General features: G+C 42.7%; 2 protein-coding genes across 3 annotated transcripts in view; one reads left to right on the top strand and one right to left on the bottom strand.

Annotated features, from left to right (window-relative positions):
• The window catches only part of ERP44 (endoplasmic reticulum protein 44), a 33,401-nt gene extending 31,104 nt beyond the window's left edge, over window positions 1-2,297 (bottom strand). Inside the window, exon 1 of the mRNA XM_035135389.2 lies at window positions 2,037-2,297. Coding sequence (XP_034991280.1) covers window positions 2,037-2,096 — 60 coding nt within the window. The 5' untranslated portion in view covers window positions 2,097-2,297. The remainder of the gene's footprint in view (window positions 1-2,036) is intronic.
• A 56-nt stretch (window positions 2,298-2,353) lies between these two features.
• INVS (inversin) overlaps window positions 2,354-19,620 on the top strand; it is a 62,340-nt gene continuing 45,073 nt past the window's right edge. The window contains exons 1-3 of one of the 2 annotated variants that reach the window (XM_035134212.2): window positions 2,354-2,585; window positions 6,371-6,505; window positions 13,212-13,378. In XM_035134212.2, the coding sequence (XP_034990103.2) occupies window positions 6,400-6,505; window positions 13,212-13,378 (273 nt within the window). In that variant the 5' untranslated portion in view covers window positions 2,354-2,585; window positions 6,371-6,399. The remainder of the gene's footprint in view (window positions 2,586-6,370; window positions 6,506-13,211; window positions 13,379-19,620) is intronic. The other variant, XM_035134213.2, reaches the window with a different exon arrangement.

Genomic DNA, 19,620 nt, shown 5'->3' with positions numbered 1-19,620 from the left:
GCTGCATGTGGAGGAGCGGGCCACTCTTAACCACTACAACACCTAAGGGCTATCAAACTCTGTAATTGGACTCTTAAAGAGGTTCCCAAATGTTTCACTGAAAGAAGAAACAACAGAATTCTTGGCTTGTTCATGTCATAGTCAAGTTCATCTAACCTTAAAGAAAGAGGTACAGAAAAAGGTATCATTAAAAAAGGCCAAAAAAGAGTCCGATATATAGATATTGCAGATCTATTTCAAGAAGCTGAACTCTGCAGATCTATGCGCCAGACTAAAATTTGATTTTCACTGATGTGACCAAGTCCCCCAACTGTAGCTGTTCCCTACATCCTAGCAAACTCTATAATTGCATCTTTCATACAGGGATGCCACAGTAGAATTGCCTCTCAGACAAAGAATAATCAAAAGGGTAAATCAGGGACACAAGGAAGCAGGAAGCAGTTGTTATCAAATAATCTTTTCAGACAATTAAAATTGTTCATTTAAGACACAGGATAGTAATAATTCTAAATTTATCAAACTCCACATCACACACAAAACCAATTCCTGCCAGAACAGACTGAGCACCATTGTTCTTGGGGAGTTATAAAGTTTAAATACCTGTAACAGAAAGCAGTGTCCAGGGCCAGTCCACCCATGAGGTAAGGTGATCCCTCAAGGTGGCAGCATCCCCAGGGGCAGCAGATTCCAATCTTTATTCCCTCCATGTTCCTGATGTAGATCTTCCCTCACCCCTTCTTCCATGGAGAGGGGTGGGGCACCATTTTGTGGTTTGCCTCAGGTACCAAAATGTCTTGGGCCTACCTTAGCCATCCCCACTTCACAGATGTGGAAGTGATCCTTACTTCTCAGAGTCTGGAGGGAATTAGATGGTGGCATTTTGCACCCTAGACATCACTTAACACCACCTTGGTATTTTAATCACACCTCAGAACAAAACAGCTTTGACCAAAACATTCAAGCAGCATCACTTATTTTATGCACTAGTTAAGCGATACAGAACAGTGACACACACACAAAACCACCTGTGATTTCCAGCAACTAGCATTCAGAAGTATTGCTGCCTCCAACTGTGGATGGGAAAGTACAGCCACCATGGCTAGTAGCCCTTGAAAGCCCTCTTCTCTTCCACAAATTCTTCTCTAACCCACCTGTAACGTCGTCCAAGTTGGTGTTATCACTGCCTCCTGCGGGAGCAAGTTCCACAGGTTGACAGTGTCTGGCTTTCACACTTCAAACTGGACTTGGGGGGGGGGAGGGGAGAAGGTGTGTCTGAAACAAGTCTCTCCCCCCCCCTCCAACCCCGGTCTTTCTCTGCCGCAACTCCTAGCAGGGACCCCCGTTCCTTGAGGAGTTGTGAAGTCTGAATCCCTATAACGGATAGCCACCTACACCCTACAGGTGCAGAAGTGGCCCTTACCCTCTCCGGGTCTGGAGGAAACTAGACGGTGGCAACTTTGTAGACCAAGGCTTCGCACAACGCCTTCTTGGGCTCTTAAACCACGTCTCGCACCAAAGAGCTCTGACCAAAGGCATCCAAAGCAGCACAACTCATTTCGTGACACAGTTACGCGACACAGAACAGGGAGAGGAGGTACACAAACACACAATGAAATACACTTCAGCGTGGCTGCCTCCAGCTATGTACACTCACCGTGGCTCGTCTTCCCCTAACCCTCTTCTGAAGCCTCCCAGGTTGCCGGATTCGCCCCCCCCCCCGCCACCTACGGAAGAGTTTCCGCAGCTGGGTCTGGGGATCCCGGAACGAGCCGGGGCGAGCATTGCGCCCCCACGCCGGCTGCCGGGCCGATTCCGGGTCTGAGGAGCCCGCAGCCTATCAGGCTGAGCCACACCAGCGCTAGCGGCCGCCCCACCCCCCGACCCGGTTTCACAGGGATACCGGGCGAGCGGGGAGGACCCGCAGCCCAGCGCCCCCACAGAACAGCAACACCCCCACCCGCTTATTCCCCCCTCCCCCCAGTATCTCCGCCTCAGGCAGCTCTGCCCTCCCTGCTGCCCTTCTCCCCTCAGCTCACCAGAAAGAGGAGGAGGCGGCGGCGGCACCCAGGCTCGGGGAAGATGGCGGCAGCTCTCATGGCGGAGGGGGGGCGGCGGGCGCGTGAGGCGGTGGGTCGCTCGGTGGGTCGGTCTCCCTGCCGCTCCGGCTCTGTCGCTCTCTTTCCCCCCGGCCTCCAGGGGAATTGCGCGGCGGGCGCCGACACGGAGAGGAAGAAGAGGAGGTTGGCTCTCGCTCTGCGCCCGCCTCCCCTTCCTCCCGCCCGCCCCCTTTCCCCTCGCGCGAACCGACGCCCAGTTCCGGGTTCGAAGGCACGCCGGGAAACGTCCCCCGAGTTAGCGGTGGCAGCAGGCCCGGCCCGGCGCGCTTGGGCGAGCGCCCTCTCTGGCCGCGAGGCGGAGCGGCAGGGCCCGAGGCTGACGAGCGGCTCCTTTCGGGCCGGGCGTGTCTGTTGCCTTCCAGTGAGGCGGGGGGAAGGGGTCGCCTTGGCTGGCGAAAAGGCCGCTTTAGGGGAAGGGGGGAGGGGGTGTCCACGCCCCCTTCTTCCGAGAGGAAAGGAGCTTGTGAGGTAGGTGACACGGGGAGGAGAGCGAACGTGGGAATGCAGCCGGCTGCGGGTGTGGTGCTGCCCTGGGCGTCTTCTCCCTTGCGCTGTCCGCGCCTTCTTTGGGAATGGGGGGGTCGCTGTGAAATAAGGACCACCGGTATTAGCCATAGCGTTACAAAGCGTGTCGGTTTCCTCTTGCTCTGTCGCTATTTTATCTTCCGAAAAGCTCTTGACACAACAACCCTGCGAAGTAGGTCGCCTGGCCGAGAGGCGCCGGCAGGCCCAAGTGGGCCTTCGTCGCTTCTCTCCTCCTGCACCGGCTGCGCCTCCGTCCGCCGCCTGTCTCGTGGGCCCTGGGGCTCGTGGGTGCTGGCTGGTTCTTGCTGGAGTTGTGGGGGGCTTGACAGGGAGTTAGAGCCTATCACCGTCTGGCTGGGAGAGAAGGGAGGGAGACGGGCTTGCGCTAAACAGCTTCCCGGCAGCAGGACCAGCCTCGCCTGGAGATAAAGCAGGCACCCCCAAACTTCGGCCCTCCAGATGTTTTGGACTACAGTTCCCATCATCCCTGACCACTGGTCCTGTTAGCTAGGGATCATGGGACTTGTAGGCCAAAACATCTGGAGGGCCGCAGTTTGGGGATGCCTGAGATAAAGTGAGAGAGGGCTGCCTCAAGCAGCAGCTTTGGGTGCCAGATTTCAGGCGGCTTAATTCCTCACAAAACAGTGTGGATTTTCCACCCCAGATGCCAAAACACATCCCAACCAGCTCAATCTGGCACTTGCCACCTGGGCCTCTCAGACCTGTGGGCTATGGCCAGTGCAGGTGAGAACATTACAGCTTGTTCTTGTGCTGGGACAAACTCATGCTAGTGGGATTACCCACTTCTTGGTCCAAAGGGTGAACCCCTGCAAGCCTACAGTCTCCTCTTCTCCCCAGAATATTTTTTGAACATTGTGGACTGCTTTGAAGCAGTTTGCTTTATAGAAAATGCTGCTATTCTCAACCACAGGGCAGGCAAGGAAGGGATCTTAAGAGTCCCTGAAAATGTTTGGTTTTTAAAGGTTGAAATTCTCCAGGTTGACACTTGGGTACTAAAGGAGGAAAATCTAAATTGAGTCTATCCCAGTGGTTCCCAACTCCCCCCCCCCAGCCTTGCTCCACTTGAAAATTGCTGAGGTGCTAGATGCTGTATGATTTCTCACTGCTTTTATTTCTTACATATTGTATGTATTGCATTACAATCTGAATTCAAGATATAAGGAATAAAAGAAAGCAGTATAAATATTTAATGTGACAAATGTGCTTCACACTCTGTCGTTCTGGCTCCTACTCCTTTCAAGCACACTGTAGTGGTTAGAGCAGGCATCCCCAAACTTCGGCCCTCCAGATGTTTTGAACTACAATTCCCATCATCCCTGACCACTGGTCCTGTTAGCTAGGGATCATGGGAGTTGTAGGCCAAAACATCTGGAGGGCCGCAGTTTGGGAATGCCTGGGTTAGAGTGTCAGGCTGGGACTTGGGAAACCAGGGTTCAAATCCCCACTTGGGTATGAAATTCCCAGTCACGGCTTCTCAGACTAATCTACCGTATCTCATGGGTTGTTATAGGGATTAAATGCAGAAGGGGGGGGGGAATCCTGTGCATCACCTTTAACTCCTTGGAGAAAAAGGTGGGATATAAATGCAATAAATAAATAAATAAATGCAATAAATAAATAAATAAATAAATAAATAAATAAATAAATAAATTGCTTCCTCTGCCCATAACTTCCAGTCTATCCCACTAACTGCTAACTGCCAGGATATTCAAACATGTGATGGGCCATCTGTGACCCATCTAACACTAGTGTGGAAGTTTAATAGAACAGAGTGTCTCAAAAGGGAAGAGGAGACACTTGGCATACAAAAAATGTTTAAAGAACCTTCTAATTGTCTGAATAGCTCATCTGGTTCACACTGAAAAGCTACTTTTAAATCTCCCCAGGAATGAGAATGAGAACTGTCCATTTTTCTGTTGGAAGCCGCCCAGAGTGGCTGGGGAAACCCAGCCAGATGGGCGGGGTATTATTATTATTATTATTATTATTATTATTATTATTATAGAACTCAATGGAGAAATCCAAGATTTTACTGTAGCTAGGAATGAGCAGGAGTTTATCTGATAGGTTAACCAGATGCAAAAGGAGGCATGGTTCTTTCAGCAGCAATAGTTGTAGAGAAGAGGAAGTTTCAGCAGCCTCTGTTATACACAGCTCCTGAAGATGCATTTGAACACCCCCATGTCCTATCCCAAAAGGTACAGCATAGAGAAAAGTTTCTTTAGTTTCTAACCTGCTAATGCACATACCAAATCAAATTAATTCATTATCCATATTGCAGGTTGGAAGCAGCCCCATAGTGTAGTTCACACTGAATATTGTAGTCAAAACACTGAAAATTGTAGTGAAGAAGTGTGCATGCACACAAAAGCTCATACCTATGACAAACTTAGTTGGTCTCTAAGGTGCTACTGGAAGGATTTTTTTATTTTGTTTTGACTGCATCAGACCAACATGGCTACCTACCTGTGAATATTGTAGATTGGGCTCTGAGTGATTTATAACAACCATGCAGTGTTGTCTACTGGTATTCTAGAGATGTAAAATTTCCAAAAAATTTGAAGCTTGGAAAAAAACCCGGTTTTTTCTGGTGTTTTTTTTTTAAGGAACTTTTCGGAAAAATTGAAAAAAATGCTACATTAGCACTTCTTTTTTCTTTTCCAGATTGAAAGTCATTATGTTACTTTAGAAACATAAAATAGAACTATGGACAATTTTAATGGGCATAAAATTATCACAACTAGCATATTAAAAATATAGTGTATCCAAACAATTATTACAAACAGAATTTACTTTTAAAATAATAATTATTTGTATTTGTAACAAATGGAGCAACAATCTCCTGAACTGTTTACTAGTTCATGTGGAACAAAAGAAAACCTCCACAAAACAATTTTTAAAAATCTTTGTCTGCTGAAACATTGCTTAAACTTCCTTCCCCCCCCCCAAGTTTATTATTAAATATCTATTAATGTTGATCCATGATTAGTCATGTGGTTGTATGAGACTTTAAGACTTCTCATCGTTTTTCCCCATCTCCCTATGGTGACAAAATTGTCTGCCTAAGGAAGCTTTAGTCTTTCCTCTGTAGCATATTGTTGTGCAGCAGCATCTTTTTGAATCAGGTTTGCCATGAATATAAATCAGGCATGTCCAAAGTCCATTTCAGGGGCCTAATCTGGCCCGCTGGTTGATTTAATCCAGCTCAACAACTTCAGTTCTTAAAAAAAGCTCAACAGCTTTGGTCGGCCCTCATGTATGTTCACTTCATCAAATCTGGCCCTCTTTGAAAAACGTTTGGGCACCCCTGATATAAATCATTTATTTTTCTCTTCCTTACAGAATTGAATCTGTACATTTAATGCCTCCAGTTGGTCCTAAATGCTCAGTATGGGAGTTCAAATTAACTCCCAAGTACAGTATGTTGAAACAAAGTAGGCTTGGGGGACAAATTAAATAGTTTGCACTAAAATAATAGCAGAGGTTCTTTATTGATATTTATGTAGCTTTGAACTGAATCCCCTGCTATGTAAGGCTTGTATAGAAGAGTCAAGCTTTTAAAATCTAAAATGAAAAAATGTACCGGTTAATTAAAGTATGAAAATACGTTGAATGTTGCATCAATAAAACTGCACTCTCTTTTGCAAAAAGTTATAGTAACTGTCATCATTATCATAATGATAATAATAATGTTTTATGCAATGCAGGTTTAACATCTGAACTCTCAGAGAAGAGTATGAATGTTTCTGAGGCTTGGCTGCTCAGTGGTTCCTCACTAGCATCTCAAGTTCACGCCGCTGCTGTTAATGGACATAAGAGTGCTCTTCTAAAACAGATAGCAGGTAAAAATGTTTCCCTTGTCTTTTCAGAGTCAAAATTTTTATTCAACATTAAAATATTTACACATATATATGTAATTCCAAATTCCACATTCCAAATTTGTTAGGCATTTATCTTTAAACTTTGACTTTCTCTTCATGCTGTTTTTAGTCCCATCCCAGTCTTTTTATGAAATTTCAAATCCATTAGAAGCAATAGTATTAAAGTTGCAGTTCTATTTTTAGCTTTTTCTTGGTTCGGTGGCTTAGGAAGATCTCCTGCCCACCTCATCAGAGAACAGATTGGTAGGCTTCTGCCAACTCTCTCTTCCTCTTTCCATTCTTGTGTGTAACACTCTAAAGCAGTGTTTCCCAAAGTGGGCAGTACTGCCCCTTGGGGGACACTGGAACAATCCAGGGGGTGGTAGTAGCCTTGGGTGCAATTGGGGGGGCATTGGAATAAAAATAAGGGGAGGTAGAGGCATAAAGAGAGAAGAGAAGAGAAGAACATTTTGACGAACTGTTCTTACATGTTTCGTCTGTTGTGTAATGACACTTAACGCCAGGTCAGTGCCTTTGCAGGATGGCGGCAATGCCTCTCCTGGATTTGGCAGTTGTGTCGTTTTTCCCAGGCTTGGGAAGTGTTATTCGTAATTTGTTATTTTAATATTATCCTTCGTTATCGTCATTTTCTGCGTGTAATGGGGATGTTTCTATGGTTGTTTTTAATAAATGATTTTATAATTTCAAGCTTCAAGGTGTCTTATTAACAGCAACATCTTTCTTTACTATGTCTTAGGACATAGGTAGAAATATAGATACATCAAAGTGCAAATTTGTTGCTGCTTCTTTCTGTTTGTTCGCTTAAAGAAGGTAGATTTCCAGGGGGGCACCGAGTATTATTATTTTTCCTGAAAAGGGGGCAGTAGGCCAAAGAAGTAGGGGAACCTCAGCTCCAAAGTCAGGGTGTGTGTATGTATGGAATTACTTTCAGTTCCTTTTCATAATACTAGCATGGTGGTTTTTCTTTGAAATTAGTTCATAAAAATGCTTTTGTTTTTGACCAGTGGAGGCTTGTCCAGTAGAGAGAAAGGGACGACATCAGCCTGGCCTCAGCCAGTTTCTCCTACTTAACAACCAGTCCAAGGAGTGGCCCTGCCTGTCAGCTTCTTCCTGCTAGTCCTTATGTTGCCCATGTGGAACTCAGCAGGGATGAAGATAGGGACAAAAGTAGAATTAATTGACTCTTCCTGCCATTTGCTGTAGCTCTACCTACTGTTGGTCATGCTGCCTTCCACCATACTAGCCTCAATGAGCACCAGCCATTACTGTTTCTGCACATTTTTGGCTTTAGTTCAGCTCACTGCTGTCATGCTGCCCTCAACACATTAACCCCAAGTCAATGGGGCCCTCAAAACACTAATACTTGGACAAAGGACATTGCTGCCTGTGGAGCCTAAAGATTGGTAGCATAACCTAGAAATACCTTACCAATCTAAGAAACCGGCTTTGATTGTAATGGTGAGGTGCGTATCCTGTTTCCTTATTAACAATAGAAACTGTAGAGGGTCGGGAGAGATACTTCCAAAGGCATAAATATGATAACACTGTCAAACTTACTGTATTGTGGTCTTTTGGGTAGTCTAAGCAAGTTTTTTTGTTCAGAACTGATGAACCATTTTGTATAGAGATATTTAATTACATCTCATTTTCCAGCTTGTTCCCTATTACAGCTGTGCGTATTGATATAAATGTTAGTGCGAAAGGATTAGGAAGTTGTGTAAAGGCCTATGAATATTTGTTTATTTATTGAATTTATATACCGCCTTATACTTGGAGGTTCACAAAAAAAGATGGAGAATATGCTTGTTTCAGAAAGGCATTTTATTCTCTATTATTAACATTTCAAAATTATACATGAGTGTCCCATAGTCACTAAAGTTCTTCTTGGATTTTACTTATAGCAATAATAGTAATGATGTCGTTTACTAACTGCATTGTGCTTTCCCCCAAATACTGAAAGTACTTCATGTGCATCATTTCAGTAGTCTTTTTTGATGTAAATCTGTTTTTCTTTAGCTAAAAAAGCTCCTAGAATGGCTTACAGATCACATGGGGAGGGGGGAGCTTATATTTGTGCCCAAAATGGGGCTGAGAGTTAAACTGCAATTCTACACGCCATGGTTGGAGAACCGAATTTAGCTGGTGGGCCAGATCCAAAGCTCCCTCACCCCTGCAGACCACTTTGACACAGAGGCAACTCCTCCCACCTGCCAGTCACATGGATTCAACTACAAAGGAAGAATTGGGAGCACGCAGCCTTCTTTTGCAGGCACTGTTTATTCATGCTGTGCCTATATGAAGGAAGATGGTTCTTTCCTATCTATGGTTGCAGTTCCAGCAGCAGATGTGAAGGAATGATTGGGCTCTCCTTCCTTGGAGGTTTTTAAATACAGGTTGAGTGGTCATCTGCAGTGGATGCCTTAGTTGAGATTCCAGCATTGCAGTTTTTTGGAATAGATGACCCTCACAGTCCCTTCCAATTCTACAATTCTTTCAATCTATGATTGGGATTCTTTTTGCTTTGGTCCTGCAGGGTTTGAAGTAAACCATGCCAGAGGCCAATTGGGAGGCCTCTGCTATACATATTTACCTGAAGCAAGTCTCACTGAATTCAATAAGAATTACTTCTGAGTAATTTCAAGTTTCATTTGTTATGTTGCACATTTAGGAATCCTGCCACCTCAGTAGTGCAGAGCTCATGGACCTGTTGTTTCAGGTCTTACGTTAGCAGCTGGAGAAGTCAACCAATTTAATACACAACTTGCATTATTTGTAGCCAAATAATTAGTGTAAGATGGGATGCGGGTGGTGCTGTGGGTTAAACCACAGAGCCTAGGGCTTGCCGATCAGAAGGTCAGCGGTTCGAATCCCAGCAACGGGGTGAGCTCCCGTTGCTCAGTCCCAGCTCCTGCCAACCTAGCAGTTCGAAAGCACATCAAAGTGCAAGTAGATAAATAGGTACCGCTACAGTGGGAAGGTAAACGGTGTTTCCGTGCGCTGCTCTGGTTCACCAGAAGCGGCTTTGTCATGCTGGCCGCAAGACCTGGAAGCTGTATGCCGGCTCCCTCGGCCAATAACGCGAGATGAGCACCGCAACCCCAGAGTCGGTCACGACTGGACCTAATGGTCAGGGGTCCCTTTACCTAATTAGTGTAAGATATACTTGAAATGAACTATGCCTTAGATACTAAGTTGCTCCTCTATTCACTAATAATACTATTTCCCAGCTGAATCAATAAGTATTTGACACAAGTCTATTTTGAATCGTTTTAATTTTGTTTTAAATTGGTCTTCTCTTTTTGCTGTTTTTAATTGTTCATCACCATGAGGTGATTGCTAAACTAAGGATTAATTAAGGCTAAATTAAGGTGATTAATAAATTGAGGATAATAGGCGGTGGGTGATCTCTGCCAATTCCCCCCTCCATCTGTAACATCTGTACCATATCCCATAACTATCATATAGGTTCTCCAACCCGAGGAATGGATTCTTGGGGCATGTAGAAGGGCCAATAGAAGTCAGAAGAGGGAAATATATTATGTTCACAAAAGGAATGTTAGGATTCAGGCCAAGATGATTATTTTTTATGTTTCCATCCTGTGCTAGATCGTACGACACATTCTGCAATAACTTCTTATGACCAAGACCATGAAGTACACTGTTTTTAAATTTCTCTTTTTTGAACTAATTGGATCTTTTTTGGGGGGGGGGGTAAATACTGCTCTTTATTTTTGCCCCTTCTGTTCAGCTCTATAAAAGTTATAATAAAAAAATCCCACCTTAGATCAGTTTGAATCAGCAGAATAAAGTAATAAAAGTTTTTCCTAAATAATACCTGTTCATAAACAACCCTCCCTGCACATATAGTATTAAAATACAGTTGAACCTTGGTTTCCAAATGCCTCTGTTGTCATACATTTCAGTTCTTGAATGCTGAAAACCCGGAAGTAAATGCTTACATTTTCAAATGTTGTTTTCGGAACCCGAACGTGCGACGCAGCTTCCACTAAGTGCAAGAAGCTCTTGCAATCAATGGGAAGCCACGCCTCGGTTTTTGAACATTTCAGAAGCCGAATGTGCTTCCGGAACAGATTTCATTTGAGGACCAAGGTGCCACTGTATTAGTGAGAAAGGTTCCACCTAGCCTTCCCCCATTGTTTCCTTTAAAAAAAAATTCAGGATCCCCTATCCTCACTCCCTTGCAGCACATTTAGACATGTAATACCCACTTTGAAGCAGATTAGCCCAGAGAAAGCTTTACCACTTGACAGTGGTGAATGTAACTGGTCCTATTTTGTTTTTTCTATCCTTCATGATCTCAAAACTTAGTACAGATTTCTCTGTTTGCATTTTTAATAGTGCAGCTACATTGAAATGTGCCAATTTATAGTTACTCATTTCTGACTTCCCCCTCTATGGGCAGATATGAGCAGATGATAATCCTTATCTTCATGTTCAGCTTTATCTACTGATTTCTGCTGTTAACGATATATATATATATATATATATATATATATATATATATATGTATACTAGCTTGCCAGGCCATGCATTGCTGTGGCTCATTCCTGTGATTCCCCCCACCCTGTCCCGATCCATGACTTATCCCGTCTCCTCCTGCCCCAACCCATACCCAGGAGAGTCCCCACCTCCATTCGGCCTAGTCTGTAAAGGCGAGCCTCCATTCGGCCTAGTAGCTGCAGTACCAGTGTAGCCTTCGATAGAGGGCCAAGGTTTTCTAGCTGTAGTACCAGTGTAACCACCACTAGAGGGCGCTGTGTTGTAACCTGCCTTCTATTTCCCAGCTTCCCCGGCCCTCTGATTTCAGGGTTGCAAACCAGTGGGTTTTACCTGGTTTTTGTGGCACAGGTGTGACATGTGGCCAATCTATGTGCATGGAAACACTCGCCTATACCCATGTGACGTTATGACCAAATTTGACCGCGATCGGGCAAGCGGTTTAACAAACTTGGACCCTCTACATTTATATATATGTAGATATATATACAGTAGACAAACCATATATCTGAAATAGCACATGAGAGCAATCTAGAAGCCATTTTTACTCTCCCAACGTGACCTCAAATGTTCTTCTTCAGTAGGAGGAAATGGGGAAAACTTTCCAACCGTCTTTTCACTTGCAGATCCCATTAACAAAACTGCCTGGAATCTAGGGGGTTTACCCCCTTCCTGCAAATCTAGTCTGGCAGGTTTCTGTTAAATTGAGCAAACTGTCAATAGATGTAAATTTGTAAAAGAGAGTCAGGAACTAAAGTATTTACTATCTGAAAGGAATGACCTATCTGTCCAGGTAATGCAATCAGTGACCATGATCAGGTGGTGTCTCACAGAAATTTGAGAGTGTTGCTTCTCTCCTGTCTCCCATTATTTCTGTAGCAGACCACCCTTTTCTGTGATGTATGTATGATGCTTTCATAGCTGCCAAGTTTTCCCTTTTCTCGCGAGGAAGCCTATTCAGCATAAGGGAAAATCCCTTAAAAAAAGGGATAACTTGGCAGCTATGTGCTTTTTGGGTGGCCTTGGGCTAAGGGGTGGGCAATTTCAAAAGTCTTTAAAGGTTCCTGCACACTTTGTCCTTGCTCTCCCTTACCTCCTTGCAAAGGAGGGGGAGAGGAACTCTGTTGCAACAGAAAAATAAAGATTTGTCTTGCTTTCACTGCATCCTGCCGCCATCCAGTCATCGGACGGATCATAGACTTAGTCCCTTGGGGAGTTGGGCAGCAAAAGCCAACCACCCCTATTTTCTGTATCACCATAAGCATTTATTTTCCTCTTAAAATAGATTATATAGAAAACCAGCATGCATTGCTCAGGAATTCTCAGAAGTCAGCAACAACCCTCACTGATCAGTGTAGCTTTGAAAGGTTGAGTTGTCATTGGTATCTAAATGTAGATAAAACCCTTTCTTGGGCATGCTCGGTGGGGACATGGGAAAGGTCCTTCTTGGAGGCTGCTCCCAGACTTTGGAACTCCCTCTCTAGAGAAGCCAGATTGGCTCCTTCCTTGTCCTTCTTGTTCCAACAGGCTTTTGGGAATGGCCTGCTTTTAATCAAAGGGCTGGTGCGGTGCTGTTTTCATTGTAATTATTTTCTATGGCATATATATAAGTGTGTGTGCTTGTGTGTGTGTGTGTGTGTGTGTGTGTGTGTGTGTGTGTGTGTGTGTAGTATAGTATAGTATAGTATAGTATAGTATAGTATAGTATAGTATAGAGAGTGTGTTTTAATTCTATCAATATTTGATTGGTTTTTAATGATGGTTTTTTCTGTGTTTTTAGTCCCTGTCAGGGAAAAAGGTGGTGTGGAAAACAACAACTATTACTATCCTAAGTGGTGTCCATATTTTGCAGTTTTTAAAAAACTGTGTGACATTTTCTTTAAAAATGTAATCCAGAGTAGAATCCAAAAACAGACAAAAAATCTGTCCCCTGACCTCAGGAAACATCATGTCAAATTTGTTTAAGAGATCTTAAGTGTTGCCCAAATGTATAAGAAACCAGACAAACTTTTTTTTTTACCTAAAATATACATTTACATTTTTTACCTAAAATATACATTTACATTTACCTAAAATATACATTTTTTTGTACATATTTAATAAAACTTTTGTCAAGCCAGCACTGCAATTCAATGTGTTGTTCTTATAGGTAATCCTGATCTGAAGGACAAAGAGGACCAGTTTGGGAGAACTCCACTAATGTACTGTGTATTGGCGGATAGGCTAGACTGTGCTGAGGCTTTGTTGAAGACAGGAATAGATGTAAATAAAGTCGACCTTAACCAGAGAACGGCTCTCCATCTTGCTGCACAAAAGGTAACAATACAATCTCATGTGCCTACTCAGAACTCAGTGTTGGGTTCACTGGGGCTTATTCCTGGCTAACTGCATATATAGGATTGCAGTCTAAATGATGTTCCAAGATTCCAGATTCCAAAGAAATGTGTAACTAGCACTGTAAATCCAAAATATTTTTGAATGTCCCTTTCTCAAATAGTAGCCTTCCTTCCTACCACACCATGCCATATGGCAAACTACTTTTTAAACTTAAGTAGGATTTTTAAAAGTGTTTTGGATATGTCGGGGTAGTCTGCTGTTCAAAGTGGAAGACCTATCAAATTTCACAAGTTTGTGAATTCACACAAAGTTCTTCTTTGTATCCAGATGTTTTGTTATGTTTAGCTGACAATGTCACTAGCAGAGACATTGGATCTTACGTTTTAAATACTTTATTTCCAGAATTGCAAAGAATCTGCTACTCACTCAGGAGTTTAATAATGCTAAAAATATCACTAATTGTTTACTTAAAAGCATGTGTGCATTAAGCATTACACTCATGACTAAAAATATAAATGCAAGATGTATAGTAAGTGCTTCAGGAATAAGATCTTTCATATAATGGCTCTGGTAAAATGTACATTTAAATAAAGAGAAAAATACATTTGTTGACACCTTGAGATTAATTTTTCGAACCGTTTTATTATAAAATGACATGCTGTTTCATGAAATGTGAAGTTGGAGCTTGGGAAGATAAAGAAAAAAATTCAGTTGAATGCTGATGACATCTGGTGGGAGGGCGTTCCACAGGGCAGGTGCCACTACCGAGAAGGCCCTCTGCCTGATTCTCTGTAACCTCACACCTCGCAGTGAGGGAACCGCCAGAAGGCCCTCAGAGCTGGACCTCAGTATCCAGGCTGAACAATGGGGGTGGAGATGCTTCTTCAGGTATACTGGGCTGAGGCTGTTTAGAGCTTTAAATTTTGCTTCAAATTATGGATGTATAATTTGTTGTGTATTTACATAACAAAAAGTTCATCACAGAACACTAGTCCAATGTAGATTTCCCTCTTTGGAAACCTGCCTGGACTTCAGATATCAGATATCACTTTATTTGTATCTGCCCATTCTTCCAGTCTCCCAAGAGGGAGCCTGGCATATAGTTTAGAGCGTACCGGTACATCTAACAGACTAATAGGTCTATAATTGGCAGGATTTTTCTTGTCACCCTTTTTATATATTGGAGCAATTATACTCAGCTTCCTCCCTTCCTGTATGTGACCTGAGCTGTTGTATGTAAACAGTTTTGTGAAGATGGGTAACCAGAAATCCGGTCTTATCTTATAAATCTCCATTGGGATCATATCTTCTCCTGGAGCTTTATTGGCTAGTTGACTTGCGATTAGCTTGTTAATCTGATTGGGCGTCACATCTGGCCATTCTGCCAGTTCTAACAACTGAGTATGGTAAACTTGTTAGGGTGAGTCAGAACGAGGGCCAAAAATTCCTGTAAAATATGTTACTCAATCCTTTCCTTGAACAGATGCTTCTAACAAGTAACCCAGCCCATTTGTACCTTGGGCAACCAGATGCCAAAAATTCCGTGAGTCCTTTTGAAGTGCTGCATCTCCCAGTGCTTTTCACTGTTGCTCATAATATATCTGTTTCTTACTTTTAAGTAATAATTTATAATTGTATCGTAATTGAGCTACCTCAGCTTGTAGAGCAAGATTGTGCTTATCGTGTTTTAACTTCAATTTTCTAAGTTCAATTTTCTAAGTTCCCTAGATAGACGTTTTTTACTATTCTGACATTCCTTATCAAACCATGTCTGTCTTTGGAACTTTTTATTTTTGATCATACTAGTTGTGGTCATCAGTGGGTACATTCGGTTAATTATATTCTCATAGAGTACAATTACATTTCCTGTTTCTAACAACATTTCCCCCTTTAATAAAGCAAACTCATGAGAATCCAGGATCTGGATCATTTTTTCCTGGACCTGTTCATTCTGGTCTTTCAGGGCCAGTGTTATATGGTCTTGGCAGCCACTCCCTATCACCAGTCTAGCTGCCGCATTCTGGGTTAATTGTGTTGGGCAACACGCACCAACCGAGTGGCAACAGCGGCAGGGTCGACGAAATAACAAAGTCGTCTTCAGTATCTTTGCTTGCTTTTATTTACAATTATATACACCACACTCCTCTACTCCATTCCTCTCATTTCACAATACATCACCACCACACCCATGAACCATTTGGGTAGCTTAAATACAGAATTCAAAATAGTCAATTACCCAATCACATGACAGTAAGAAAACTCTACCTTCAATTATTCAAATTAGCAAAAGCTCACAGGTGTGTTAACATTCAGAACAAGGTTACAAACACACATCTCTGTGTAGCACCATTGACCACATCAGTCTTCAAGGAAAAACCTAACAAATTGTAGTTTCCGGCTCACCTTCAAAGGTAGCCCCATGTAGAGTGCATTGCAGTAGTCCAAGCAGGAGATAACTAGAGCATGCACCACTCTGGCGAGACAGTCTGCAGGCAGGTAGGGTCTCAGCCTGCATACCAGATGGAGCTGATAAACAGCTGCCCTGGACACAGAATTGACCCGCACCTCCATGGACAGCTGTGAGTCCAAAATGACTCCCAGGCTGCGCACCTGGTCCTTCAGGGGCACAGTTACCCCATTCAGGACCAAGGAGTCCTCCACATCTGCCCGCCTCCTGTCCCCCACAAACAGTACTTCTGCCTTGTCAGGATTCAACCTCAATCCGTTAACCGCCATCCATCCTCCAACCGCCTCCAGGCACTCATACAGGATCTTCACCGCCTTCCCTGGTTCTGATTTGAAAGAGAGGTAGAGCTGGGTATCATCCGCATACTGATGAACACCCATTCCAAACCCTGTTGCCATGTAGAAATGCAATAGGTTAAATTGCCAAATTGCGAATAGCCTACCTTTGACCTTTGTTTCACATATCCCCCCCACTCCTTTCTAGAGGTAAAAGTGTTGCTTAAAAGTGTAAATAAATATTACTAAAAGAAATACACATGTAGTATTTTTTTGAAAAGTGCAGTCCAGGACAAAAAAAAAAGATTGATTATGAAGAACACTGTGCAAGGGAGTTGAGGATTTCTTTTTTAGAGTAACATTGCAGTATTTTTTAATGTTTTTATTTATCCTTTTGAAGTCCAGTTACTTATTTCCCATGTATTCTAAGAAGAGCCTAATAATCTGCGCTTTCGCTGTTAAGCAAATTTCAAAGGAAAGATTTGGAGTGGAAAAATCATTTTCCAGCTCAACTTGATTTTCATCATTAGGAATTAATTTGCATGGCATTCAAATTAGGATACCAGACTGGGCTAGAATATGGCAAACCTAAACTCAATCACCTTTTCTGTTTATTCAAAGCAGCTGTTTGGGAGGTAATTTTAATCCATCTCCCAATCAAAGTTGCTATCAGCCCCACTTGGGTGGAGGGAGAGAAATAGAGGGACCATACAGGCTCATGTAGTCATTCATTTATCGCATGTACAACAATACTCCTGTATTGTTTTAATACTCGATTAGGAACCGCCCAGAGTGGCTGGGGAGACTCAGCCAGATGGGCAGGGTACAAATAATAAATTATTATTATTATATATTATTATTTGTTTTCTTTTTTAAAGGAAACTTTTAAAAAGCGCTTCTGTTTGGTGGGAAGGTTTCTCAGTGACATCACAGAGTGGGGAAGCTTTTTACTAGCTAGCTTATTTGCAAAGATGCAGAACGACAGTTGACCCTGGAGAGAAAAATATATGTTTGGCCTGATCATAGGGAGCAAGGCCAGCTCAAGATATTTTGGCACCTGAGACAAACCACAAAGTGATGCCATCGCCCTGCCAGGGAAGATCTACATAAGGAAGAAGGGTGGGACGAGATAAGAAGCACCTCCTATTTGCCAAGAATCCGCTGTAGAGGTGGCATTGGGGGGTTGCTGAGGAAGTGGCATACACTGCACCCATTGCTGCTCCTGCGGTGGCGGTAGCGGTTGATGCATTCTTTGGAGGTCGGATCTGCTGCCCCTGACTCTCCCACCATCCCTAAGTTCCCTAGTAGGAAATGTGCTGATTTTTTGTCCAGTATAGTACCAAACTCAGGTTTTTTTCTTACATAACTTAGAATTCATAATTGGTCCATTAAGTTTGGTCTCTGGGGCTACATGTGCCCATTTGGAGTACAAGTGGTGGAAGAGAAATGCAGGATATTAAGAGCCTTAAGTGTTGACTGAACCCAGTCAGTGGCAAACAGTTTGTGAAACTGATATCAGAAGCCATTTGTGATGGGGCATAAGGGTCTGATGTTTAAAGAAAAAGAAAAAAGCCAAAAAATCCTACTAGATATGCTCAAACACTTGGATGTGCCTTAAGTAACTCTTTGAAATCTAAACATTATAAATAAAAGTATTGCTGAGGAGGAAGCAGCAGCTAAAACATTTTGAACTGCTACTTTCTTGAGTAAAATGTTCAAAAAAAGATATCAGGGCTAGAATCCTGTAGACCATGGGTAGGCAAACTAAGGCCCGGGGGCCTGATCTGGCCCAATCACTTTCTAAATCCGGCCCGCGGACATGTTTTTACATGAGTAGAATGTGCCCTTTTATTTAAAATGCATTTCTGAGTTATTTGTGGGGCCCGCCTGCTGTTTTTACATGAGTAGAATGTGTGCTTTTATTTAAAATGCACCTCTAGGTTATATATAGAGCGCCCCCCCCCTGCTAAAAAAGTTTGCTGACCCCTGCTATAGACCTGCAAATAAGTCCCATTGAACCCAGGCCACTTGCTTCTTAGTAGACACTGTATAGGATTGCTCTATAGGAGCACGGTATGAACACCCTAGAATAGGCAAGCTCTCTTTGCCATTTATTGTGACAGGTTAAATTCATCATGTCATTCTTAATACATAAATCCTTCTTCTCAGCCTTTAAGAAAACATTTCTGACACAGATTTTACTGTGCAACTATAAAGTGTCATAAATATTTCTTTTTACAAATAGTTTTGCACCGTCTTTAATGAAAACTCCGTTTTATATTCTTAAAAATCCTGTTCTTAACAGGAAATTACAAGTCTGGGAAGTTAATTTCATCAGTTCCCGTCTGAGCTGTTTATGAAGGGCATCAGTGCAACCTAGTGGAGAACCAGCACATCAGCATTTGCATGTCTCGAATGTTTGTATTGACAAATGGGTAGTCTGCTATTGACATCTGTGTCCCTTGGCAATACTTCCATTCCAGCTTACCCTTGCTGGTCAAATGCCTTAATTGTTCTGGCCTTTAATTCAGTCAAAGTTGGAGCACAATTGGAAGAGAGAAAAGAAGGAGCAGGTCTAGCAGAGCGTCAAGCTTGAGCTGTGAAACTACTGGCAACGATCAACCTGTCATAATGTTATGATTTGTTCATTTTTATACCATTTATTAGCCTTTACTTGTTGTGCCATTTGGCCTCCAGGGCAGATAAAGTGCTGTCTAATTTGGGAGGTTTGCTTCTGTCAGAGTGGCCTCCACAGAGAAGGTGTTAGCTGCAGTGACAAATAATCAATAGCTGTCGTTGTCATGAAGAACGTGAGTAGTTGGGCCTTTCATCTGGAGGATTAGAGGTCTAATTGGATTGAGAATAGGGAGGGTGGGCTGTTGTATAACCCTGTCAGCTATGTGAAGCTGTCAGATGTCAACCTTATTCATACTGAAAAGAAGGTGGATGGTTGGTCTTTCACAGCTTGCAGAGTGAAGTCATACAGAAGCTTTTGAAAATGTAATAGATGGGGGGAAGTAAAATAGGTTAATGTATGCTTTGACCTCTTTTTTGTTGTTGTTTAATTATACATCCATGTAGTTAATGAACCTGTGTAACTTGAAATGATACTCTCTTTTTTGGTAGGAAACTCTGCTGGTAACATAATACAAGTTCTGGCTGATTATTTATACCTTAAGTAAAAGCAATTTTAACTACTCATTTGGAGGTTATATAATTGTGGAAGTTTTCAGCTTGAAAGATATTAAAACCAACCATAAAGGAAGGAGATGTTTCAGAAAGAACTACAATATTTTTGTAAATACTGTAATAATTATTTGAAGACATCTCAGCAGTAATAATGCATGCCCAGAACTTCAGTGTCCGCCTATGAAACACAGCGCCACCCGCTCCCTTTTTAAATATACTTCCATTTAAAGGCAGATTTTGAAGGTCTTGCCTGTATGTCAGTTTAAGAACTTTAGAAGCACCATCTTCAA

Source organism: Zootoca vivipara, chromosome 13 (genome assembly GCF_963506605.1).
Source record: "Zootoca vivipara chromosome 13, rZooViv1.1, whole genome shotgun sequence".
NCBI lineage: Eukaryota > Metazoa > Chordata > Lepidosauria > Squamata > Lacertidae > Zootoca > Zootoca vivipara.
The sequence above is the reverse complement of the archived record's forward strand: the minus strand, read 5'-3'. Positions and strand labels throughout refer to the sequence as shown.